This window comes from Anomaloglossus baeobatrachus, chromosome 6 (genome assembly GCF_048569485.1).
Source record: "Anomaloglossus baeobatrachus isolate aAnoBae1 chromosome 6, aAnoBae1.hap1, whole genome shotgun sequence".
Taxonomy (NCBI): Eukaryota; Metazoa; Chordata; class Amphibia; order Anura; family Aromobatidae; genus Anomaloglossus; species Anomaloglossus baeobatrachus.
This window is the reverse complement of record NC_134358.1, coordinates 440159140-440174296: the sequence shown is the minus strand read 5'-3', so window position 1 is coordinate 440174296 and position 15157 is coordinate 440159140. Positions and strand designations below refer to the sequence as shown.

Genomic DNA, 15157 nt, shown 5'->3' with positions numbered 1-15157 from the left:
CTTGATCTTCTTGATGATTCTGGGAAGCAGAGGTGAAAACAGGTATGGAAGTTTGAATTAAGACCATAAGAGGACTAAACCTTCTGAGCCAATTGCTATAGAATCACAAGACCTTCCTGTTTGTTGTAGAAGCCATCAGGTCGATGTTGGGAGTACCGCATCTATGACAGATCTGATGAAAAACCTATGGATTGAGGGACCCTTTCACAAGAGGATAGACCTGTAGAAAGTCGGTGACGCGATTGTCCACTTCAGGAATGTGCATCGCCGTGATCTCAGGAATCCTTTTGTTCAGGCCAAGACAGAATACAGGAGACCTCTGCCATGACTGCCTTTCTTCGGGCCCCGCCCTGATGACTGATGTATGCCACGGCAGTGGCATTGTTGGACTGGATACGTACTGGTTCACTGGACAGACAATCCTGCATGTGGTGGAAAGCTAGATGGCTCTGAGCTCTAAAATGTTAATGGATAGAGAGGATACCTGGGGACTCCAGCGTTCCTGCAGTGAGCTGACGAAACACAGCATCCCTACCGAGTAAACTGGTATCCGTTATCAGAACCAGCCAATGCATCAAAAGGATCTCCCTAGCTGAATGAGGGGAGAAAGTTGCCACCAGGCTAGAGAAAGCCTCACTTGCAGGGAAATGGTGGAGCTGCACAGAGAGGACATGTTTTTGTCCTAAGAGACAGGAGAGCTAGTGGAAGGGGGCATGAACTGCGCAAAGGGAACAGCTTCCATTGCTGCAGCCATCTTGCTAAACACGCGCATGCAGCGACAAAGCAAGCAGGGAGCGCAAAGTATGAGAGAACAAATCCTGAACAGCAGGGTAGAAAACTTTTCTTCGGGAAAAAAAACCCTGGCACAAGCACTGTCAAATATGTCCAGAAAAAAAAAATCATTGGATTGGGATCAGAGATGACTTCTCTTTATTGATAATCCAACCTAGGTGAGACAGCGTGTCAACCGAGATGTAAAGACTCTGCAGCAGGGGGGCGTGGCCTGGACCTCATGTAGAGAGGAAGCAGCGTGGGTGAGCTCCTGCCTGGATCCTGAATTATCCTGCACACCAGCCTTGCTGACAGGCACTACCGACCCTGGAGGGCTGCAACACTACTTATAACACCCGGGGAAGCGGGCACAGCCAGGATATGCCGACCCGCAGCAGCAATAAAAGGGACAGAGACGCGCAGGAGCGTGCCTCTGAAGAATCCAATATGGCGCCGCCGGCATCCACACCATCCCGAGCTGGAGCAGTGGGAGTAGCAAGCAGGTTGGAGCGGTTTGCCAGAGTGGCCCCTGGCACAGAGCCTACCTGCAACGAGGCACTCGATGGCAGCGCTGAACGGGCCCTGGAGCAGGGAGAAAACATACCCGATGGTGAGACTGTGAGTACCCTGGGCCTTGCATGTTCAGCAGCACAAGGTATGCAGACACACAGGTCTGTGCTGGCAGAGGGAGGAGGGGGAGATGTGGAGCAAACAACACCTGTTTTCACTGAGGCCATACTGAGAGACATTCTGGCAGCAATTAACTCTTGCAATACCACATTGGCCACTCTAAGCAGCCAGATGGGAACTGTCACCTCAGATATGGCCTGTATTAAACGTGAGCTGCAAGGGGTGACTGTCAGAATTGGGGAGCTGGAGGAAAGAGTGAGTACAACAGAGGATAAATTACCACCAATGTCACGAGAGCTGGGAAAGGCCACGCAAAATATCTCCACACTGCTAAACAAGGTGGATGATTTGGAAAATCGCTCCCGCAGAAGTAATTTGCGACTGGTGGGGGTCCCAGAGAGGATGGAGGGCAATGACCCACTGAATTTCTTTGAAAAATGGCTTAAAGACACCATGGGAAAAGACATATTATCCTCTTTCTTCACCATTGAAAGGGCGCACAGGGTCCCTGCGCGTGCCCCACAGCCGGGAGCACCCCCACGTCCTATTCTGATTAAACTACTGCACTATAAAGATAGGGACACTATCCTGCGCAGAGCCAGAGATATCAAAGAACTTGCAATTGATGGGAGGAAGATATCAATATTTCCTGATTTCTCCATGGAAGTGCAACGTAAAAGAGCGCAATTTATTGAGATCAAAAAACGACTGCGCAACCTGCAAGTGCCATACTCCATGATGTACCCTGCTAAGCTGCGGATTGCTGCGAACGGAGAGACTCATTTTTTTGATACGGCTGGGGCGGCATTGTCTTGGCTGGATATCAATAAGAGATCCCTGAGGAGGAAGAATACCTGAGATTTCCCTTTCTGCCGCCAGGCGTTGTTTTTGTTTGGGACGCTATGCTGGTGAGCTCATTACAGTTAAATTCATCTAGGATCCAGGTTGGGAGACGGCCGGTTCATTGTGGACACACGCTGCACTAGCGAGTGGTGGACCCCCCTCCCTGCATGGACTTGGGGCGTGTTTTTAGCCCTGATTCTCTCTATTTGGGAGAAATGTGTAAGATACACTTGAGTTTGAGGGCAGGGGCACTGCGCACTGGTGTGCAGAGCCCTATCTCTCTCCATGTTTTTCTTGTTTATTGTTGTATGATGCAATCTGTTTGGGAAGTGTGGTGTGCCTCAGTCGTGTCGCTCAACCTAATGTTTTTGAGAATCGGTGGAGAATGCCTCTCTCCTCCAGGTATGAAGTATCCGTCCGGATCATATCTTAGTCTACGCTTATGGCGACATCTTTAAATATTGTAGCGTGGAATGTTAGAGGTCTCGGAGATGCGAACAAAAGATGTGCTATATTTACTCACCTACAGAAACTTTTACCGGCTATTTTATGTCTCTCATAGACCCACATGGTCAGGGATAATGTTCATTGGCTGAGGAAGGGATGGATCGCGCATGAATATCATTCCACATACTCGACCCATGCACGGGGTGTGAGTGTGTTGGTGCACAAATCCATCCCGTTCTCATGTACCAAATCAGTGATTGACCCGGGGGGCAGATTTGTCTGTTTGCTTTGCATGCTGTATGGTATACAATTTATTCTGGTTGCGATATATATCCCTCCACCATATTCAGTCGAACCGGTAAAAAGGATATTGTCTATTTTAGATTCCCTTCCATCTGTGCCAACGCTTTTGATAGGGGATTTTAATAATTACTTACATCCCTATCTAGATAAATTACACTCGGGAAACATATCTGAGAACGCCGCCCCGACTTCATTTGCTAGAATGCTAACGGAGCTGGGTTTTGTAGATCTTTGGCGTGCCCAACACCCCACAACCAAACAATTCTCCTGTTACTCTAGCTCCCACCACACCATGTCACGGATAGACCTGGCTATTGGAAACGCACTTATGGCCTCATATACACAAAAGGTGGCCTACCTACCTAGAAGTGTATCTGATCACTCACCATTACATGTTACGCTTGCATGGGGAAACCCCCTCGCTCTGCCCAGGCCTATCTGGAAACTTAATCCCTTCTGGATCCAGCTTATTGGGGGATCTTTATATGATAACATTCTGGAATACTTTCATCTTAATGAGTGCTCTGCACCACCACACATAGTTTGGGACTCTATGAAAGCTGTGGTAAGGGGCATATATATTAGAGAAATATGCATACGCAAAAATCAAACCAAATGTTACACCCAGAGTCTGATTCAGGAGGTATCTGATGCGGAGGCTGCGGTGGTGCTCAACCCGACAGTAGAAACTAAACACACTCTAGAGAAGGCACAGATGTCACTCAAAGAAAATCTCATGTCGGTGGCAGAAAATAAACGTTATTTCCTTAAACAAAATTATTTTATGGCGGGGAGGGCGTGGGGCACCTACTGGCCACAGTCATTAGAGCACAGGAAGGATCTTCTTATATAAATAGGTTAAAGACGGAATCAGGTGACTTTGTAACAGCAAGCGAGGATATAATAAGAGAAATAAAGAGGTATTATATGCGGCTATACACATCAGACTGTGACCTCACGGAGACAGAGATTGAGCAGTATTTGGATGCTCTCTCTCTTCCTACACTGAGTGATGTAAACAGGGAATTGCTGGACCGGGACATCTCATTGGAAGAACTGGAGGAAGCGCTTGGCCAGACACAAAATGAAAAAGCTCCGGGAACGGATGGCCTGCCTGGAGAGTTTTATAAAGCGTATGCACCCTTACTGCTACCCAAACTACTTAAGGTATTTGAAGAGGCTGAAAGGCAGTGGGTCCTCCCGCCCTCTATGAGGGAAGCCTTAATAGTCTTAATATTAAAACCCGGAAAAGATCCAGAGATCCCGGATTCGTATCGCCCAATCTCTCTCCTACAAACAGACATTAAATTGCTGGCCAAGGTGCTCGCCAATAGGATGTCCCGAGTCATCTCATCTATAGTGCAGAGTGATCAGACAGGATTCATTCCATGCAGAGCCACATCTATGAATCTCAGGAAATTATATTTGGGAATTCAACATAGTTCTGAGGTACCGGGGGAAAGGGCAATTTTGTCATTAGACGCCGCTAAGGCGTTCGATAGCCTTGAATGGGAATATATGTGGGCTGTACTTCGGAAAATGGGCTTTGGACATAGATTCATAAATTGGGTAAAACTGCTATATGACTCACCGGTGGCGAAGGTTAGGGTTAATGGCAGGGTCTCCGAGTCTTTTCCTCTTGGAAGAGGTAGTAGACAGGGGTGCCCGCTTTCACCCTTGCTATTCGCGACTGCAGTGGAGCCGTTGGCAGTGGCAATACGGAAATCCAGGGAGGTAGAGGGATTTCGGTGTGGAGCCGTGGAACAAAAGATATCATTATACGCAGACGATCTACTCTTATATTTAGACAGGGTACGTTCCTCAATTTTGCCGGCAATGAATATCATTCGGGAATTTGGACAGAGGTCTGGTCTACGAATCAACTGGTCCAAGTCGGCTTTAATGCCGTTGGACCCCCTTCCGGGGGACTTTTCGGACTTACAGATTCCAGTTCCTGTGGTCCGGGAGTTTAAATATCTGGGAGTAATTGTCAGCCCAATCCCGAAGGATTTCCAGGCCCTAAATCTGGAACCCCTGTTACAGCGATTCAGAGCAAAAGTGCATACCTGGTGCCGTTTGCCGCTATCAAATATCGGCAGATCCAATTTAATTAAAATGGTAATGATGCCACAATTACTATACCTTATACATAATTCTCCAGTGTGGATATGTAGGGAATTTTTTGTAAAAATTAATACAATATTCCGGGAACTTATTTGGAAGAAAAAGCAAGCTAGGATTCGACTGGAAGTGCTACAGCGGGGAAAGGAGGAGGGAGGACTGGCGGTACCAAACCCATATATATACACTATATAGCCTCCCAGATGCAACATCTGAGGGGTTGGGGCAAAGAAGGAGGGTATGATACCAGTGGTGATATAGTGAGAGAGGGATCAGTATGGAAGTACCCAGGTTGCCGGTTGGATGTGGGACAAAGACAGATAAATGGGGCACGATATCCCACACTGGCTATGATATTCTGGGTGTGGGACAGGGGTAAGTCTCTTTTGGGGATAAGCGGACCTACATAGCTCTGGCCACTGTGGCAGAACCCCGACTTGCCAGAAATTAAAAAATTAGTAGGGTTCAGAGGATGGGAGGATAAAGGGATCCATTTAGTGTCACAAGTACTACAAAATAATACTCTTAAAAGCTTTGAACAACTGAGAGCGGAGTTTAACCTTCCTTCTTTTATCAGTATTTTCAGCTGAGACACGCACTGGAAAGACAGGGGAGGACAAACCCGGTCACAGTGACACATAATCAAACATTACATAGGCTGCTTACATCTGAGTCCTCTAAGGGTCTTATTTCGGAACTATATAAAAAATTACTACCTGCCCATCTGGAAACACATCCATTGATTGTTAAAAGCAAATGGGAACGAGACGTCGGTCCCCTGACGGAAGGCCAGTGGTCTGATATATTGGAAGAAGTTCCTAAACTGGCGGTATCGGAGTGCCAAAAGCTGTCTCAAATATATCTCATCCACAGGGTATATAAAACTCCCAGTCTACTATTTAAGATGGGACTCAGACCAAACACACAGTGTGTTAGGTGTGGACAGGATGATGCCCATTTGATGCATGTTATGTGGGAGTGTGGACACATTGGTGATTTCTGGAACCAAACCCTGGGACTTATAGATCAAATATATCATATCACAATACCACCGTCGCCCCGCCTGTGCCTGTTGAGTCTATGGGAAGGAGAAGTGGATCCGGATTCTCCAACAGCTCTGGGAATAGCCCGTATCTTGTACCAAGCAAGAAAGCTACTTGCATATCACTGGTTAGACCCTCTACCACCAACATTACCAGAGCTCAAAAACAAATTAAATAACGTCATAAGATTGGAAAGAGGAGTTTATTTAAAAAGAAAAACATTGAAAAAGTTTTACAACATTTGGCGGCCATGGATGGAGTTGCCGGGCCTACCCTCTAGTGCACTGGTTCGGGATGCAATGCTGGACCGGTTACTGTTGTGCCTGCAGTGATGGCATGTGTGAGGAAGGGAATTAAAACTAGTTTTTTCTGTGGCGAAATGGACTTTGAATGAAGAGGTGAGAGAGGACTGGAACGGTTTCATGGATGACTGCACGGAGAGGGAGGGGCGGGAGAGTATAGCAATATGATGTGGAGCGACACGGCTGATGGAGGAGGTGTTCCTGTTAGTCTGAGGCATTATTGCATAATTTAAGTTTTGTTTATTTGTAGAGCCACGAGGTTTGTAGGCTCAAGCTATATAATATAACTATGATTTGAGAACTCTATTATTATATTTACATACATGCAGAGAAAGAACCTGATTTATAAATCACATGTGTTTATCTGTTTATTGTTATCAGTTATATGAAAAGTGAAATACTCTCTGTATTGATCCCTAATAATTTAATAAAAAAAGATCTGATTTAAAAAAAAAAAAAGACTCTGCAGCAGGCTGGGTAAGACAGGGCCTCGATCAAAAGATAGTCCATGTTAGGGTTGATCACAATCTGGAGTGCAGGATGGCCATTATGGCCGCCACCACCGTGGTGAAAATTGTGGGAGCGAAGGCCAGGCTGAAAGGGATGGCTGTAAACTAATATCAATGATCCTGGAGTGCGCAACAAGGAATTTCTGGTGAGATGCGCAAAATTGGATGAGGAGATATGCATCCTGAATGTCTATTGAGCAGAGGAACTCCTTTGGCTCCATGGCGCTATCACTGAGCAGAGGAACTCCATCCTGAAGTGATGGAGGCAAACAAGTTTATTCAGGAACTTGAGATCCAGGGTGGGCCGCACCGAAGTATTCTTTTTTGGAACAAAAAAAAGATTTGAATAGAAACCAGAAAAGCGCCCCAGGGAGGGGACAGGAATGAGGCCTCCTGAGTCGAGGGGGGGGACCGGATTGCCTGGAAGAATCCATGGATCAAGAAGGGGTCCTTGGTAAGATGGGACTTGAAAAAACAGGTATCGAGGAAGAGAATAGAACTGTACCTTCTGACCGGTGGTAAGCTCTCTGACCCCGGGATCGTCGATTACGGAGAACTAGGCGTCTTGAAATAGATGAGGACAGCCACCCACTCTGAGAACCCTGGGATGGGAATGTCCCATAAAGCAGGAAGAAAATCCATTTGATCTGGATGAGGAAGACTTGCCTTGGCGAAGGTGTGGTAGCCATGATTGTACTGGATTGAATGACTGCTTCCTTTTCTCTTGCTGGGCAGGTGACCGGTATCGACAGCTGGAAGGGCTAGTGGAAGAAAACTGATAAAAGGGATGAAAGTGCATTGTATGTCTCCTGGCTGGTGGGAGCCAGGGCTTTTGCAGAGAAGGAGAGCTACTCTTTCTGCCCATGGCATCATAGATAATTATTTGTAACCTTGTTACAAACAGACGAGAGCCATAGAAGTGAAGACTGGTGAGAGATTTCTTCAAAGCCGCATCAGCATTCCAGGCTTTAAGCTATAAGAATCTGCGAATAGCCAAGATATTAATAGAAGATAACACGGAGCATGTTGCTGTGTCAAGAGATGTGGATAGAAGGGACTTTCCAGAGTGGAAAATCTGGTCTGCCAGTTAAAATCGGTAGGAACACCGGAGAGGATCCCCGATGAAGGAGCTCATTCAGGCAGAGAAAGATTCGGCAACCCAGGTGGAGGCAAAAGCTGGGCAGAGAGAGGTGCCTGTCGCCTGAAAGTCGGACTTGGCCAGCCATTCAATGAGCCGATCGGTCATATATCTTTACAGGATGCACCATCCTGAAGTGGAAAGGTCGTGTTGGTGGCCAAGCAAGAGACTGGATGGTCCACAACTGAAAAATCTGATCAAATTTTGAGGAGATCGTCGGGGAAGGTATACAAAATGTCGAAAAGACTTTTCTGTGAAAACGTATTTCTGGATGTACCCATTCCTTAAGAGAGCATCTCATGAAATTCCTCATGATTTGAAAACACCCGCGAGGGGTGTTTAGTTTTTCTGAAGGTTACCACCGGATCCGCAGACACAGAGTCCTGTTCTTTAACGTGTAGAAAGGCTGTTTTCATGTCCTGAAGCTTGTTCAGAATCGATGTCCGAATCCAACTCAGAGTCTGAAGCAGAAGCTTGCGGATCCTGAGGATCTGGCTGCGCAGGGGTAGGAAGGTAGGGGACCCTCGCTGCTCAAGTAGGAACTTCCATTGACCCTATGGAAAGGGTAGTGTTAATGATACCTCTCCAGATGCAGTCCTGATCCAGCTTCTCAGAATGGGAGATGGCTCCAAGGTCTTGAGAGAGGGTCTCTATTGTTGTATCCATCTATCTCCCCAGCGCCGTCTTGGACGATCGGGCAGGGGATAGGTGGTTGGGACCTTCTGGATGGCCACCCCGAGACACTCTTGCTGTATTAGGGGGCAGGGTCCTACAGACAGACTAGAGAGGGTACTATGTGGATAAAACCACACTGTTCCCTCTGTCTGTGACATGGCAGAGCAGGCTGAACAGCTACAACCTGTTGCTCGTAGTCACAAGCTGAATCTGAAAAAGGGAAATAGTTAATTAGACACAGGTTTAGGTGGAACATGTCTGAGAAAACAGATCTGTTTCCGCTTCCTTCTGACAATAAGCTAAAACTGATTCGCTTTGTGCCAGGTAGTGGGGAAAAGCTAACTTTTTTTGGTTGCCTAGTGTCAGCCTCCTTAGTCCCACTAGCTTACGCCCATGGTTTCTTGTGAAGCGAAAGAGAAATATTACGTTTTTGGGTTCTTTTTAAAAAAAAAAAAAAAAAAAGAATACACAAAAATAAAATAATGAACAGTGAATGCGTAATTAATTATCAGATAGAAAAAAATATGGCACAACATATGAAAACAGCATGAACCCAAGAATAAAGCACTTACATTCTCCTCACAGTCCCTGGGTATGTGTAAGAATAAGCAATGACTGCTTTGACATCCAACAAATGTGTTAAAAAAAGGTCTACAGTATCCATCTGGAAGCAAGGTTTGCTTTATTCGAGGCTAGAGACAACACAAGTGAAAAAGATCAGTCAACAATGCAAATTACTTTATAAACACCTGATAACAAATTTGGAAAATATTAGCTTCTGTGTTGAAAATATTTTTCTCTATTTTTATGACCATACACATTGTTGAAGTGTTCCCAATGAGACCAAAATCCAGATATAGATCATATTACTTTTTTTATCTTAAGTTTGGCATCTGAATGTGGGGCAAAACTTAATGGACTTCTCCCACAAGGAAGAAGGGAATTTTGTTTACTTACCGTAAATTCCTTTTCTTCTAGCTCCAATTGGGAGACCCAGACAATTGGGTGTATAGCTATGCCTCCGGAGGCCACACAAAGTATTACACTAAAAGTGTAAGGCCCCTCCCCTTCTGCCTATACACCCCCCCGTGCACACGGGCTCCTCCGTTTTGGTGCAAAAGCAAGAAGGAGGAAAAAATTATAATTGGTTTAAAGTAAATTCAATCCGAAGGAATATCGGAGAACTGAAACCATGCAACATGAACAACATGTGTACACAAAAAACAGGGGCGGGTGCTGGGTCTCCCAATTGGAGCTAGAAGAAAAGGAATTTACGGTAAGTAAACAAAATTCCCTTCTTCTTTGTCGCTCCATTGGGAGACCCAGACAATTGGGACGTCCAAAAGCAGTCCCTGGGTGGGTAAATAATACCTCATAATAGAGCCGCAACCGGCTCCGTCCTACAGGTGGGCAACCGCCGCCTGAAGGACTCGCCTACCTAGGCTGGCATCTGCCGAAGCATAGGTATGCACCTGATAGTGTTTCGTAAAAGTGTGCAGGCTCGACCAGGTAGCCGCCTGACACACCTGCTGAGCCGTAGCCTGGTGCCGCAAAGCCCAGGACGCTCCCACGGCCCTGGTAGAATGGGCCTTCAGCCCTGAGGGAACCGGAAGCCCGGAGGAACGATAAGCCTCGAGAATTGGTTCCTTGATCCACCGAGCCAGGGTTGATTTGGAAGCTTGTGTCCCTTTACGCTGGCCAGCGACAAGGACAAAGAGTGCATCCGAGCGGCGCAGGGGCGCCGTACGAGAAATGTAGAATCTGAGTGCTCTCACCAGATCTAACAAGTGCAAATCCTTTTCACATTGGTGAACTGGATGAGGACAAAAAGAGGGTAAGGAGATATCCTGATTGAGATGAAAGGGGGATACCACCTTAGGGAGAAATTCCGGAACCGGACGCAGAACCACCTTGTCCTGGTGAAACACTAGGAAGGGGGCTTTGCATGACAGCGCTGCTAGCTCAGACACTCTCCGAAGTGATGTGACTGCCACTAGGAAGACCACCTTCTGTGAAAGGCGCGAGAGAGAGATATCCCTCATTGGCTCGAATGGTGGTTTCTGAAGAGCCATCAGCACCCTGTTCAGATCCCAGGGTTCTAACGGACGCCTGTAAGGAGGTACGATGTGACAAACCCCCTGCAGGAACGTGCTTACCTGTGGAAGTCTGGCTAGGCGCTTCTGAAAAAAGACAGAGCGCAGAGACTTGTCCCTTAAGGGAGCCTAGTGACAAACCCTTTTCTAATCCGGATTGAAGAAAGGACAGAAAAGTGGGCAAGGTAAACGGCCAGGGAGAAACGCCCTGAGCAGAGCACCACGACAGGAAAATTTTCCACGTCCTGTGGTAGATCTTGGCGGACGTTGGTTTCCTAGCCTGTCTCATGGTGGCAATGACCTCTTGAGATAATCCTGAAGACGCTAGGATCCAGGACTCAATGGCCACACAGTCAGGTTCAGGGCCGCAGAATTCAGATGGAAAAACGGCCCTTGAGAGAGCAAGTCTGGTCGGTCTGGGAGTGCCCACGGTTGGCCGACCGTGAGATGCCACAGATCCGGGTACCACGACCTCCTCGGCCAGTCTGGAGCGACCAGGATGGCGCGACGGCAGTCGGCCCTGATCTTGCGTAACACTCTGGGCAACAGTGCCAGAGGAGGAAACACATAAGGGAGTTGAAACTGCGACCAATCCTGAACTAAGGCGTCTGCCGCCAGAGCTCTGTGATCTTGAGACCGTGCCATGAACGTCGGGACCTTGTTGTTGTGCCGGGACGCCATTAGGTCGACGTCCGGCATGCCCCAGCGGCAACCGATCTCCTGAAACACGTCCGGGTGAAGGGACCATTCCCCTGCGTCCATGCCCTGGAGACTGAGAAAATCTGCTTCCCAGTTTTCTATGCCCGGGATGTGAACTGCGGATATGGTGGAGGCTGTGGCTTCCACCCATAGCAGAATCCGCCGGACCTCCTGGAAGGCTTGCCGACTGCGTGTCCCGCCTTGGTGGTTGATGTATGCCACCGCTGTGGAGTTGTCCGACTGAATTCGGATCTGTTTGCCTTCCAGCCACGGCTGGAACGCCTTTAGGGCAAGATACACTGCCCTTATCTCCAGAACATTGATCTGAAGGGAGGACTCTGTCTGAGTCCAAGTCCCCTGAGCCCTGTGGTGGAGAAAGACCGCTCCCCACCCTGACAGGCTCGCGTCCGTCGTGACCACAGCCCAGGATGGGGGCAGGAAGGATTTCCCCTTTGACAGAGAAGTGGGAAGAAGCCACCACTGAAGGGAAGCTTTGGCTGCCCGAGAAAGGGAGACGTTCCTGTCGAGGGACGTCGACTTCCTGTCCCATTTGCGGAGAATGTCCCATTGAAGTGGGCGCAGATGAAACTGCGCAAAAGGAACTGCCTCCATTGCTGCCACCATCTTCCCTAGGAAGTGCATGAGGCGCCTCAGGGGGTGTGACTGACCATGAAGGAGAGATTGCACCCCTGTCTGTAGTGAACGCTGTTTGGTCAGCGGAAGTTTCACTATCGCTGAGAGAGTATGAAACTCCATGCCAAGATATGTTAGTGATTGGGCCGGTGTCAGATTTGACTTTGGAAAATTGATGATCCACCCGAAACTCTGGAGAGTTTCCAGAGCAATGTTCAGGCTGTGTTGGCATGCCCCTTGAGAGGGTGCCTTGACAAGTAGATCGTCTAAGTAAGGGATCACCGAGTGTCCCTGAGAGTGTAGGATTGCCACCACTGTTGCCATGACCTTGGTGAAGACCCGTGGGGCTGTTGCCAGGCCAAAAGGTAGTGCCACGAACTGAAGGTGTTCGTCCCCTATGGCGAAGCGCAGGAAGCGCTGATGCTCTGGCACAATCGGTACGTGGAGATAAGCATCTTTGATGTCTATTGATGCCAGGAAATCTCCTTGGGACATGGAGGCGATGACGGAGCGAAGCGATTCCTTCCGGAACCGCCTGGTTTTCACATGCTTGTTGAGCAGCTTTAGGTCCAGAACGGGACGGAAGGATCCGTCCTTTTTTGGCACCACGAACAAGTTGGAGTAAAAACCGTGACCCCGTTGCTGACGAGGAACCGGGATCACCACTCCTTCCGCCTTCAGGGTGCCCACCGCCTGCATAAGAGCCTCGGCTCTGTCGGGGGGTGGAGATGTTCTGAAGAAACGAGTCGGAGGACGAGAGTTGAACTCTATCCTGTAACCGTGAGATAGAATGTCTCTCACCCATCGGTCTTTTACTTGTGGCAGCCAGGTGTCGCAAAAGCGGGAGAGCCTGCCACCGACCGAGGATGCGGTTTGAAGAGGCCGAAAGTCATGAGGAGGCCGCTTTGGGAGCGGTGCCTCCGGCGGTCTTTTTAGGACGTGACTTAGACCGCCATGCATCTGAGTTCCTCTGATCTTTCTGAGGCCTTTTGGACGCGGAAAATTGAGATCTGCCCGCGGTCCGAAAGGACCGAAACCTCGATTGTACCTTCCGTGGTTGAGGTCTGTTTGGTTTGGACTGGGGTAAGGATGAATCCTTTCCCTTGGATTGTTTAATGATTTCATCCAATCGCTCACCAAACAAGCGGTCGCCAGCCAATGGCAAACCGATTAAGAACTTTTTGGAAGCAGAGTCTGCCTTCCATTCACGTAGCCACATGGCCCTGCGGAGTACCACCGAGTTGGCGGATGCCACCGCCGTACGGCTCGCAGAGTCAAGGATAGCATTAATGGCGTAGGACGCAAACGCCGACGCCTGATTGGTTAAGGACACCACTTGTGGGGCAGATGTACGTGTTACCGCATGAATCTGCGCCTGACAAGCTGAGATAGCTTGGAGTGCCCATACGGCTGCGAATGCTGGAGCAAAAGACGCGCCGATAGCTTCATAGATGGATTTCAACCATAGTTCCATCTGTCTGTCAGTGGCATCTTTGAGTGAAGCCCCGTCTTCCACTGCAACTATGGATCTAGCCGCCAGTCTGGAGATTGGAGGATCCACCTTAGGACACTGAGTCCAGCCCTTGACAACCTCGGGGGGGAAGGGATAACGTGTGTCCTTAAGGCGCTTGGAAAAACGCTTGTCTGGACAGTCTCGGTTTTTCTGGATTGCCTCTCTGAAGTCAGAGTGATCCAGAAACATATTTAATGTACGCTTTGGAAACCTGAAACGGAATTTCTCCTGAGAAGCAGACTCCTCAATTGGAGGAGCTGGGGGAGAAATATCCAACACCTGATTGATGGTCGCTATAAGGTCATTCACTACTGCGTCACCTTCAGGTGTATCTAGGTTGAGAGCGGCTTCAGTATCAGAATCCTGATCTGAGACCTCCGCTTCATCCTCCAGAGAGTCCCCCTGCTGGGACCCTGAACAGTGTGATGAAGTGGAGGGAAGTTCCCAGCGACCCCGCTTGGGCGGCCTGGGACTGCGGTCCGTGTCAGAGACCTCACCCTGGGACCTGTGGGTTACCCCCGGGGCACATTGCTGTTCCAATTGAGGGGGACCAGGGGTCAAGGATTGGATAGAGCCCGGGGCCTGAATCACCGGTCTGGACTGCAAAGCTTCCAGTATTTTAGCAGACCATTTATCCATAGTGTCAGACAGCTTGTCAGCAAAGGCTGAAAACTCCGTCCCTGTCACCCGGACAGTGGTAGCAGGTGGATCCACCTGGGCCACTTGTAGCAGAGGCTCCGGCTGAGTAAGCGCCACCGGGGCCGAGCATTGCACACAATGAGGGTCAGTGGACCCTGCCGGTAGTACAGCTGTACATGAGGTACAGGTTGCAAAATACGTCTGTGCTGTGGCACCCTTGCTTTTTGCAGATGACATGTTGTCTCCTCTGAGAACAACCAGGAGGGTATATAGCCAAAAATCAACAGAGCGACCGTACAGTGCAATGTATAGCCTAAAAGCCTATATATATATATATATATATATATATATATATATATATATATATATATATATATATATATATATATATATATATATACACTTCGGTACTCAGTGGGGCCAGCACCACAGGTGCTGCTTACCGACCGCTCAGAGCGGTTGTGTGGTCGCCAGATTCCCTGCCTGGGTCTCCCTGTGTTGCCTCTCCTCCTCAGCGTCTGAATCGCTGACAGGAATGGCTGCCGGCGTTCTGTGAGGAGGAGGAGACCGTGGGCGTGCCCAAGAAAAGTGCGGGAATCCAGCGCCCCACTGTACTGAGTGAGGAGGGAGGAGGATACTAATGTATGCTCCAGCCCTCCGCTGACGATCCGTGCAGCGTCCCGCCCCTCCCCTGACTGGCAGGCCTGTGGGCGGGAAAGAACGACACTAGGCCGCAGAAGCCGGGGACTAAAGTTATAAGCGCGGCCGGCAATAAGCGCGGCCGCGCGTAGTCCCCCG

The 15157-nt window shown here is 48.7% G+C and overlaps 1 protein-coding gene across 1 annotated transcript in view; it reads right to left on the bottom strand.

The window, feature by feature from the left end:
- The window catches only part of TOPAZ1 (testis and ovary specific TOPAZ 1), a 321592-nt gene that overhangs the window by 170909 nt on the left and 135526 nt on the right, over positions 1-15157 (bottom strand). The window contains exon 8 of the mRNA XM_075315235.1: positions 9355-9474. Coding sequence (XP_075171350.1) covers positions 9355-9474 — 120 coding nt within the window. The remainder of the gene's footprint in view (positions 1-9354; positions 9475-15157) is intronic.